The sequence below is a fragment of the Coffea eugenioides genome, unplaced genomic scaffold (assembly GCF_003713205.1).
Source record: "Coffea eugenioides isolate CCC68of unplaced genomic scaffold, Ceug_1.0 ScVebR1_66;HRSCAF=323, whole genome shotgun sequence".
In the NCBI taxonomy this organism is placed as follows: domain Eukaryota; kingdom Viridiplantae; phylum Streptophyta; class Magnoliopsida; order Gentianales; family Rubiaceae; genus Coffea; species Coffea eugenioides.
In genome coordinates, this window is record NW_020864529.1 from 250,024 (window position 1) to 262,442 (window position 12,419).

Genomic DNA, 12,419 nt, shown 5'->3' on the forward strand with positions numbered 1-12,419 from the left:
GGCTAATTTGGTCCTTTCACGTTTCATCCGAATTTCCACTTAAGCCCTCAATCCTAAACTAAATCCAAAATTTATCCCAAATGTAATTCGAATGCCTACTAGTATACTAATCTCGCAAAAATTAAATTATCGAGATTCAACGTCCTAAGTGTAATTATAAAGAGTTTTGACCTAAAATGATTTCGTCTTAATTCTAGGTTCCCGTTAACACCTAACATTAATAATACTTAAAATTAGCTATTGAAATTCAAGGAATTAATATTAAAGCAATAACACACTCTACGTCAAGAAATATTAACTTAACTTGGCAAAAATTCAAATAACCCAATATTTTGCACAATTAACTTATTTGCAACTTTAAACTTATTTTTACATACTTATCTAAGAACCAACAATAATAAATTTATTAAAAGTCAAAGATGCAACTGCGACAAGTATATATAACAATCAAAAGCACCATAAATAATTCAACTCGAATAAATTTGGTCATTAAAATAATAATTGTTTAAACAATCAATTGTTTAGACTCATTTTCGAGAAATTCATGCAATTTGGGAAAACTTGAGTAATTCACATGCAAAAATACTTTTAAATGACCAATTTAAGAATATTTTGCAATAATTAAAATATGATTCCTCACATCCTCTCCCCCTTAAGAGAATTTCGTCCTCGAAATTCATACCTTCAACTACCTCGGTCGACCCCAGAGTCTGTCGACCAATAGAGACATATGTTCCAGTTGGCACTTGTGGTCGGTTCCCTCCTTCAGTAGTTCGTTCAGAAGTAGTTCCATATCCTTGTCGATGATTATTCTCTCGTGGTTGCTTTCTTGGGCAGTTGCTAACTTGATGGTCTGCACTCCCACAACGCAAACACTTTCGCTCCTTCACCCAGCAGTTATTTTCGGTGTGGTTTCCTTTTCCACAGTATCCACAGATTGGTTGAAAATTCATGGCTTAACTTCCCTGTGGCGTCATCCTTGATTGACCCCTTTTAATCTGAGTTCCTTGTGACGGAGTTCCTTCTAATTGCTGCATCTGAGAAGAAGATGGAAGTGGTAGTCTCACCCCACCAGCTCCTTTTCCAACTTTTGGTGGTGGTACAGTGTTTCTAGATGCCTCAGGGTGACTACTACTAGGTGCATCTCTTTTCCGTACTTGAAAAACTCTCAATTTGGCTTTTGAAATCTGAACCCTTTGGGCTTTCTCAAGGGCATCACTAAACGTTTCAATTTGGGCCGCTGCGAGGCCATCTTGAATTTCTAGATTGAGGCCCTGAATAAACCGCCTTATTCTCTTTCGCTCTGTAATTACCAATTCCGGGGCAAACCTAGACAGCTTCGTGAACTCAGTTTCATATTCTGCCACACTTGAAGTTCCTTGGCGAAGTTTTATAAAATCATCCTCTCTTTTTTCTTGGACTAGTGGTGGAAGGAATTTTTCATTAAATTCTAGGACAAAATTCATCCAAGTTCTCGGAGTTTGTTCCCTTTCCCACTTATTTCTTATAACATTCCACCATGCTCGAGCCGGTCCTTCAAGTTGGAACACAGCAAAGTTTACTTCTCTCTCCTCGGAATAATCTAGTGCATCAAATATATTCCTTATATTCTCCAACCAATTTTCAGCTATATCGGGGTCAGGACCCCCAGAAAATTTAGGAGGGGAAAACTTTTGAAATCTCTCTAAAGCCCTATCCTCCCCTATTTCTTGGTTTCCAAGTTGGTTCAGTTGTCCAATTCCCTAGCCTTGTTGAGGTACCAATCGCTCTAGTATGTCTGTCATGCGAGTCAAAACTAACCCAATTTGGTTTTCTACCCCAACCCTAGGTTCAACGTTTCGGTCGGCGGTAGATTCTTTATCTCCTCCTTGATTTTGAGGTCGTCTGGGTTGACGCCCACGTCGTCGTCTCCCAGCTTCCATTCTCACAACTAATCTATACATGTATGTGTAGATGGCTCACTAAACCAAAATTATCTATGCACACGTGTATTTAACAATTTTCAAAATGAGCAATAAAACTATATCCACAGATAACAATTTCACAAATAACACATTCACGGTTAACATAGAATTTAAACTAGTCTCAATTAAGTTGTATGCCATTACAAAATTAGAGCTAATCAGGTCATAATACAAGTTGAAACCAAAAGTCATTCATTCAAAGTTTAAAAATCTTTAGCAAGCCAACCAATAACTAAAGTACATTCATCTCCAAGAATAACCAACCTTGGGATTTCTAGTTAAAGCCTCAAGTCCCATGTTCAAACTCAGAGAATATGTACAACTGGCTCACTTAAGCGTCAAGTGGAAACCAAGTCAATTTGCACTAGGACTGGCCATCTCCAGATGCAAATCAACTCAATCCCCACTATTCCTCAAAGAAAATTTTTGCAAGAGGTCTCACTCAAGCAATCGATCCAAGATTCACATTCAGTTTTATACATATACTTACGAAGATTACAAGCCTAGAGGATACCTCGAAACTTACGATTTACCAAATCAAATTCGATCATATAGATATTACTAGTACCAATGTTCAAGAAACTCAACTATCACTTTTCAAATCAACCTCACCCAATTCTCTTCAGTTTCTTATAATATAAGAAACCCTAGTGTGCAAACCCACTTAAAAACAAGCACTTCAATATTACTCAATCAATAATCAAGTACTAAGATCACATTCCACTTGCAAGACAATCAAACTCCACAGTCCGGCATCCTATACTCAAAGCCTAGGATACTCTACAAAGATCTAGAGCCTAAGCTCTGATACCACCTGTGACGACCCCACTTCCCCCTAAGGCGAACCAAAGGGTTTGGCGGGCCGCCTGCCCAGCTCTCGCCGGGACTCACTGCAAAACTCAAGCATGAATATAATCGATGGTTCTTAAAAGGTCAAACGGAGTATAATATATCCACCAGTCCAACATACCAAAGTACAAGTCCAATACTTCATCTAAATTCTCATACTAATAACTTAAGTACAATCCTTATGTTCGCAATTCAAATCATTCTTACAAAAGTATAATTTCCAAAATATCATGAGATTTACATTCACTTCAACCACAAGTACATCATACCATAAAGTTCACAAATCTTTCAAAATAACCGTTACATTCCACAAAGAAAATCAATCACAACCCAGATAAAGGATAATCCACGGTACTCCAAATCCTTGTGCTTGAGTAACTATCCTTCTCGAGCCCTGCATAGAACTAAAATGTTTTTGGGGGTGAGCTAAAGCTCAATGAGGTTTCAAAAGGGAAAATCAAGTATTTATAAACCAGTGCGTAAGTGTTACTTTGGAAACACATGTAGAAGTAATACTTTTGTTGGCAACTTTATTACGAGTACAACTCATAAATCATTTAAAAACCACTAACGTACATTTGGAATGAATGACCATATAAATATATTTTCACGAATTTCAGTCAAACAAACAGTGACTCGTCCGACTAGAAGAACATTACAAGGATTGCTTCGTCTCAGAGATTAATGCTCATGAGGAGTCTTACCCGAGAAATGTCAACTAGGAGAGCAATAACAGTATTAATAAAAAAAAAACAAACACAAAAGGATACAGTACTCGGTCCACTTTCTGTCCTTATAACTCCCATCGGTAACTCCTTCGGTTGACTGGCCATCACCTTATCCCTCCAGTGGTAATACTCGAGTATACCAAAATACAGTGCCCAGGGTTATCAACCTATCCGACCGAGTCCGCTTCTGGCTCGAATAGGTGATAACGAAGGGGAAAAGGCCTTGTTCAGCCAATGTGATAAAGTACACATGGCCTACAGCATACGCAAATAACATATAAACAATGAAATATTGAACAGTTAAGCGATACAGCAACAGTTAGGTCGAGTGCGATAAAGTACACACTCGCCTAGAAATAAGTACTTTTCATTCAAGTGAACAAGATTCATCAAGTATTTGACCACTTAGGCATGAAAGAAGCACTCATCAAGTCACATCACGTATATATATAAGCAATTATACAAACAGTGGTTATAAAAGTTCGAGAAGCAATTTTGTGCAAAACAGTTTGGAATCCCTCACCGTAATCCGGAGCAAAGCAAGAGCAAAAGCAGGAAATTAAAAAAGCTTCTCGGTGTCCTCTGAATCACCTGAGATTAATCACAATCACAAATTACCTAGATGCTCGATTAAGGCGAATAAAATATTTCGTATGATCTCTTTAGAGATACTTTTCTTTCCAGAGGGTAACTAAAATCAATTTAATTCAAACAAGTTTTCTTGCTGAACAAGTTTTCTAAGCCTTTTCTTTTTTAAAAAAAATTATTAAAATCTCATGTTTTTAACAATTTCCTCAAAACAACTAACCAGGAATAATTTTACAAAAAACTTAAAATTTAGAAGTTAATACGATTATTCCCTAAAAGTAATAAAACTAGTTTAAGCAAAGAAAAGAATTAACTAGTTAGCAAGGTTTTAAAAGTCCTGTCATTTAAATTTTAATATTAACGCGCTATTCTCAATCTCTATAACTTGATAGTAAGATAAAATAATTCCACAAAGCTTGATTTAAAGTTACTTGAATTCTTTCAATGGGGGTAGGATTGAAACCCTAGTTTTGTATTAATTATAAGTTCGAATGGTGCTTAAAGTGAGTTTAAAAGTTAGGAAAACCCTAAACTAGAAAAGTTTCTAGTGATATGATTTGTTAGAATTCTAAGTTGGGTGTAAAACCCTTAATACTACCCAATCACTCTATAATAAGTGCAAATGAACCTAGAAAGTAGGGTTTCACTCTTCGTTTTCAAGATTGGAGCAATTAGGGTTTCGCGATTTTTCGCCGGATGATTTTTCGGTACGAAGCAAGGATCAAATTTGGTGCTTAAGAGTGACTTTTGGGTGAGAAATAATATGTGATTAGATGCAATGATAAAAAGTTAGTGAATAGGAAGTAAAAAAAAAACCCTAGTACGTGTGACTTAAGGAAGAACGGTGTGAACCGACGTGTACCGTGCATTACCGATTGAACACACCACTTGACCACCACTTTCTTACCATACAAGCTCACTAATATTTGAGCAAAATATCCTCTCATTTTCCAGCTAGCTTTGACCAAATTTTAGGGCTAAAAATGTAAGAAGGAAAAAAGAAAATTTTGGTTGGTATTAGTGGTGACAAGTGTCACTCAACCATAGCTTCTTGACCAAGACAAATTCCAACCTTCTTATCACCAATTTTGCTCCATTTCCTTTCATTATTTCTGCTGCTTGGCCGAACAAGAGAGGAGAGAAAGAGAGAGCAATAAACAACTTCCTTCTTCTTGATTTTAGCCATCCAAGTGAGAAATCAAACTTCTAAACTGATTAAAGTGTTAGTTGTGGGCTTGAGAAGCTAGGGGAAACAAGACTTTCAAGAGGAGGTGAAGTATTACTCTTGCAAGCTTCATTTGTTGAGGTATAAGGCTAAACCATGGCTTTGGTTCTTTCATTTTGGTTTAAGTTGTTATATAATACTTGTTTTGATTGGATTAGTGGTGATACAAGTTGTTATGAGGATTTAAAGGTGATTTATGTGAATTAGGGTTTGAGATACTTGCTGCCTATCCTTGCTATATGGATGATATATGTTGTAGCTAAGCCTATGTAAGTGGTTTTAGTGATGATTAGAGCAAGAAATCAAGAAAGGTTGCATTGAATCCCAAAATTTCAGGTTTCAGGAAAATTTCAGCTCTATTCTGTCCGGTTTTATTGCACCATGTTAGAGGCCAAGTTAGGCTTAGCATAAAACATGAAAGTTGTATAGAATGGTATTTTATAGTTGTCTACAAAATTTCAACTCAATCGGAGCAACGTAGCTTGTGAAAAGACGAAAATACCCTCGCTGTTCTAGGTTACATTCCAGAGTTCCGCGTGGACAGTTTAGTCTTTTTGGTTGTGTTTATTCACTATAATCCGTTCGGATTTATCCATTTTCCAAAACATGAAAGTTTTAGTACTCTGTCTTATATTTTCAACGCCACCAAGAACACCTCAAACGGATCTATGTAGCCTGAGTTATAGCCAAAATAGTCGCATCTATTCTAAACTTCGGATTCTGCCGTGTTTCTGGATTTAGCTTCTGACCCTGTTTTGTCCGTTCTGATAATGTATGAAATGGGTGTTGGTGTCTTCATAAGAAAGGTATATCTTGGTCTTAGATTCGAAACGGTATAAAGTGCATCCAAATCCGAGTTTCGTAGCTTCAGTTATGACAAAAACAAGATCAGTTGTCAGAACTGCCATCGAATTGGACAGTTCTGACAGGAATGTTTGGATCCATTTTCCTCCATGCTCTGTATTGATTCAGCTTTTGGTCCAAACATGAAAGTTATAGCCTTATGTCCTAGCTTTCCAATGCCTTGGGAATTTCTTGATTTGGATTTGTGATCTGTGAGTTATGTTCCAGCAAACAAACCCTGTTCGTCACCCGAACACGTAAATTTCTGGTACTGTGTTCCATAATTTCGACCTGCTTCCATTCAGATCTAGATTAAGGTGTCTTCATGAGAAATGTAGCCCTTCCTCATAGCTTCGAAACGGTGTCTCTCTCACCTTGATCCGACATTCCTAGCCTAACTTTTGATCAAAACGGTTTGAGATGGCAGATTTGGCCATTTCCGTTTGCCGTTCCGCGCGCGCGCGTGCGCCCATTTTGCCGTTTCCGCACTTGCATGTGCCGATTTTGCCGTTTTGCTTGTTTTGGGAATGTTAGTGGCCGTTTGTGATAATATGTGATACAATCTTCTTGTAGACACCAAATTTTTAAGGTATTTTGTTTACTATTATTTCTATTTTTGATTAATTTCATTTAGTCTTTTATTTTTAAGTCATTTTTATCATTTAATTAAACTTTAATCATTTAATCATTTAAATTTTATTTTTATTTGTTTCGATTTTAGGTTTTTGGAAAAAAAATCAAAGGGACAAGAACAAGACACCTAAGCCTGTTCTAGAGTTTGAAATCTTGGCCTTTCATCTTAGGTTTAGTTTTTCTTTGGGGTGCCTTTAAAATGAAAAGAGCCGCAAGAGAGGGGAGGAGGATTTCGTCTGAGGGAATCAACAAAAAGGAAAGGCTAAGAAGCAATGAAAAACAGAGGAAAGGGGCCAGAGGGCAAAGGGAAAAGGGGGAGGCTACGGAGAAAAGGCTAAAGAAAAGACTAAGGAAGAGCCGACAGAGGGGAGGTCGGAAGCTTGGTGAAGAAACAGAAAAAGAACAGAGAAAGGGAAAACAAAACAGAGGAACTTCGTTTGGGAGCCAAGGGAAGGGAAAGAAAAGAAACGGGCGGCGAACGAAGGAGCTTTGGGGAGAGCAAAAGAAAAAGGAAACAAGCGACGGGGGAGAGATTTTGGGGCTGAGCGAAAAACAGAGAAGGAAATAGGGGCGGCGGATGGAGGGTTGAAGGCTAAGGAGGAGAAAGCAGGAAAAAGAAAAGAAAAGGGCCGAGAGGAAAAAACAGAGAGGTGAAGGCTTCGGCCAAAGAAAAGAAAGAGAGCTTCTCGGCGAAGGGAGGAACGAAGAGAGCCAAGGAAAACAGAGAGGGCTTCAATTGAAATCAAAACAGGGAAAAAGGGAAAAACAGAGCAACAAGAAAAGGAAAAGGGGCGGCAGACGGCCTCTCCCCTTCCAACAGCTCTTGAACAGTCCGGCGCCGCCATCCCCACCACCTCGTCGGAATCCGCCATTGCCACCGGCGGATCTTCATAAACAGAGGGCACGGTAAGCTATCCTCTTCCCTCAAATTTCGGTTTCTCTCCAAACGTAGATACTGAAATCTTTCAAAGCATGTTTTTTCTAGTTTGTGAGTTTGTCCATCGGAAAGCTTTTGTTGATTATGCACGATTTTGGAGCGTACATAGTTTATGTGTCGATTGGACTGAAGTTCTTTTGTGTTTATGACAAATTTTTGGGCTGATCATTACACCATTTGACCAGAGAAATTGCTGAATTTGTAATGCCCGGTAGCTGTTCGATTAAGTGCCTAATTGAAAGTTCTATTTGAAAGACGATTCATCTGCAATTTAACGTGTGAAGGAAAATGAACATTCAGTTTGCTCAGTTGCTTATCCGAACATAATAACCAACTTTTTCATGGGAAAAGATAGTGTTGGTCCGTTTGTACCTTTTCTGTTTCATTTTTTTTTATTTCCTTATGCTTGAATCCGAATTGATGTGATAAGAGGAAGTGTTATGAGTTTCAATGTTTTGTTGGGAATGATGTGATTTGAAACCAATTTCTGGTGCTGCTAACCGAAAAGGTAGCTGAAATGGCAGCGAACGTTGAGCCAATTTGGAGAAGAAGATTACTTGATTAAATTCATGATTCCAGTCCCTCAATTTCCCTTTCCATTATGATTTAACCCCAGAATTTTAGGACTTCATAATTTTGCCTCCAACACCTTCATAAGTCCTTCAATTAGGTCCCTGCTCTTGTTGCATTTGAACCCCTCAAGCTTCCCCAAATTCACCGTGGCCCAAAATCTGGAAAAATCGAACTAATTTCACCCTTTTAAGCTTAATCCTCTGTTTGCGTATTTTCTGTAACTTTTTGGATAGATTAATTCTGGAATTTAATTCATAATTAGTCCTTAATAATTTTAGTTGTTTTGTTTATTTTGTTGGATTTAGTATTTTGGGTTTAGGTTTTGGGTAATGATATTGGTTTGGGTTTATAAAGGTGGGTCTGATTTATTTTGATTGGGTTTCGGGCTTGGGCTTAGGAAGTAGAAGCCCACCAGATTTGTTGGAAGTTTTGGGGTCATAAATAATAGGCTGGCCCATTCCTTTTTGTTCCGGACTTCCGTTGGGCTGAAGGGTTAAAGCCCATCAGTCTTGTTGGATCATTCTTGGGGTTAGAATAGTAGACTAGTCCATCAGTTTTGCTTGGGTTTCGATTGGGCTGGGGAAGGTTTTGGCCTAAGTAAATAAATAAAATAGCCCAGTGGCTTGATCCATTAAGAAACCAAAGAACGAATTTGCAGATCAGTCCCTGTACTTTTCTTTAATTTCACTGTGGCCCTACAAACTTTCAATTTCATTCAATTGGGTCCCTAATTTAATTGCAAATAGGCCCCTAAACTTTATTTTTCTTTAATTTTGCCCCCAAAATTTTGTTAATCTTTGCAATCAGGTCCTTTCTTATCTTGACTTCTTAAATGTGGGTTGTTGACATGATTTAATTGATTCAAATTCATGTTTATTTTTATCATTTATGATTATTTGTTAATTAAAGTGATGCCTTGACCTTTTCTTTGTATTTTGGAGGGTAAATAAGTGACTTTACTTCATTAGAGCCCCAACTCAAGGGAGGTACACTCTATTCCCTTATTCTTTACATTATTTGACCCTATGTGCCCTATGTGATGTTACGTGCTTAATTGCATGCTTCTTAAATGTTTTATTATTTATTGATTGATTTATTTATTTCATTTATTTATTTATTCGCTTTATTTGCTTTAGTTTGTATATTTATTTTTAGTTCAATTTTGATCATTTGAAAGGCACTTGAATGCCAAATTTGTAATAGTTAGGTATTTATTCTAATTATTCACTTTTCCCCCGTTAGATTGTAGTAGGTCCCCCCTCTCAAATGTAATAGCTAGGGTTTTATTCGCTTTCTTTTTGCTTGTGTGATTTGCATGCTTACGTGCTATGTGTTACCGCTTTCTTAGGTTTTGGCATCTAGATATCATGCTTATGTGTTATGTGCTATGTGTTTATATGTGATTGGCATGTCTACTTGCTTTCTATAGTCATAGATGAATATGATGGATGAATGCACGTCACCACACGAGTCCAACGCTAGTTATGGCTCACTGTCTCGTTTTCCACTAGTCCAACGCTAGTAGGAATTCATAGATATGGGCTAGTCCAATGCTAGACCCTTAGGGATCTCCCTCGCTAGTACATACTTGCATGTCTCATTACATTTCATGCATTTTTCTTAGTTTTCTAGCATTTGGCATGCCCCTCCACCCTTTCCCCTTCATTTCAGGTTTTTGCATCCTCATGCTAGGTATAGGGTACATTTGCCTGAGAGTCCCCTTTCGATAAGGGAAACGAGCGAGTGTGGCTACAAAATAGCCTTAGCACGCTAGTTCTTCCTTCTAATCAAAGGGAAAATTAAAGTCGTGAAATTAGGAGTCATTCCCGTACCCGATTTGATGCATTCCTCTAGGTTCATGCACTCTCAATCTTATCATATCACTTCCTCACTCTTTTATCCTCATTTTCTCACAACTTATATTTTTCTCAATCCACATGCCATGTTTGCACATTTTCCTTCTTTTATCATTTATTTTCTACCTCACAAATTGCACCCAATTGCACTTATATGTATCTACTATCATATTTTCATCCAATTGCACACAAACACCTTTATTTTCTCAATTTGCACACATGCACTTGTCTTATATTCGCACACATGCACGTTTTCTTACATTTTCACACTTGCACTCATATTTGAGTCTTCATTTGCATCATTCGCGACCTCTATGAGGACTTTCCTTATTGGCCACCACAACTCATGTGGTTGGGACCAAAAAGCCTCGTAAGAGACATTTCAAATTTAGGATTGCATTTCTTTTTCATATCCATTAGTCATATCCAACATGCAACGCATATTTTGGGTAGAAGAATTGGGAAAAGAAGGGCTAAGTCACGCAACTAGCTTTGGCTAGGGTAAAGGAGTGCCTTAGGCTTTGCCTTTGCCCTCTCCCTTATCAAATGTGACCCCGATCCCTTTCTTTGGTTACGTAGACCTAAAAGTTCTTAAAAAGGGGTTTGTTTACTTTGCTTTTCAAAAAATTCATTTTTGGGTGACTTGGTACACCCTAACTCTATACCAAGTGGCGACTCCATTTTCCATGCAAAAAACCCTTTTTGAACTCTGTTTGGCCAAATCGTCGCAGTTTCAAGTCCCACGGCCTTTTATTTTATTTTCACACACATTCACATACATATCTCACACACTACTTTCACACCATGTGGGGCGCGACAGTTGGCGACTCCACTGGGGATTTCCTAAGTGGGTCCAAGCATTTGATTTAGCTATTCTTTTTCTTTTTCTACCCTTTTTATGCATAGCATTTGGATATTAGGGTTGCATTTTTCCTTTTTTAGGATTTTTGCATTTCGCGCGTATCAACTCACTTACTCACCCATTTGGCGTACGATTGATTTGATGGATGGATGATTTATTTATGTGATTCTGCGCTTTGCATTGTATTTGGGTTGGGGACATTACCCTAGAGCCTCGCGTTGGTTCTCGATCCCTCCCCTCCAAACGAGCACTAGCATACGTGCATACGCTTTAATTTTTCACCCCTCTTTTATTTTTCTTTTAGTGGCTTGTCACGCCACTCCACCCTATTAGGATTTTAGGCGACCCACTTGGACGTGTCATCGTGGCACGACGTGTGCGTAGCACGATCCGAGGGGTCACTCAATCTTCCGCTTTAAGCTTTGGGTTAATAGCCTTTAGCTTTCAGTCGAATGTTGAGAATTTTTTGATAGATTCACTCAGGCATGTAGCCGTGACACGACGTGTGCGAAGCAATGTCTGGGGAATCGCTCGAGCCACCGACAAAGAACCTTGGGATTGATGACCCTTGGTTTCCAAGTCTGAAGGCTCGGGGACCTAAAACCCATCGAGTCTAGATGCATTAGTGAGCCAATACATCATGCATCCATGGTAGTTTGCCTAGGGTAGAGTCTGCCTTGCCTTATTAGGGACACTATTCACGAGGGGAGGGATCCAACCCTTTTTTCCCTTTTATTGCTTTGTATTGATTGCTTCATCTCGTTGCTATAATGTGTTATGTGTATTTATCTGCCTGAACTAACTTTTCTTGATTTTGTCCCCATTGCATTCACAAACCCTAGCAAATAAGAGGTCTGGCATGACCTTCTTTTAGAACCTACCCTCGTAGATAGGTTATTGCACGTTTAAAGATTTTGGTATGTTGCATTCATAGATTAATAATTGCATATCATTCTAGGCCTACCTTGGCGTATAAAAGGTCCTTTTAGGTCATGATTTCATTTCAAATTGCATGTTTTATCGCTTTAATAAACTGGCATCATGCATAAACCCTAGAAAGGGAATGCCATTTAGGGGATCCCACGTTAGAAATAAACCGTCTTGTGTCTCGGATACTTAATCCAAAGAGACTTGCACGTTTACATTTTGTACCATCCAAAGGGGTAGTGCACAAGGTAAGGTAGGATCCGATCATTTTCATAGAGCTATCTTTGGAATATGAGTGTTTAATAATCACTTTTTGGTCATTTTATCAAGTTGGTAAAAATCCCTTGCGTAAAGGACATTAATTTGAAGAAATTCACAAATAATTCCTCACTATTGAGATGATAAACTCATTGAGGCCAAAATTTGATTTTAGA

At 38.2% G+C, this 12,419-nt stretch overlaps 1 protein-coding gene across 1 annotated transcript; it reads right to left on the reverse strand.

Annotated features, from left to right (window-relative positions):
• Nucleotides 1–956: 956 nt before the first annotated feature.
• LOC113758727 lies at nt 957–7,702 on the reverse strand. The gene is made up of 2 exons (XM_027301457.1): nt 7,631–7,702; nt 957–1,742 (listed from the first exon to the last, which is right to left on the reverse strand). Exons 1-2 carry the CDS (start codon nt 7,700–7,702, stop codon nt 957–959), a joined length of 858 nt encoding a protein of 285 aa, XP_027157258.1.
• Between the last annotated feature and the right edge of the window lie 4,717 nt (nt 7,703–12,419).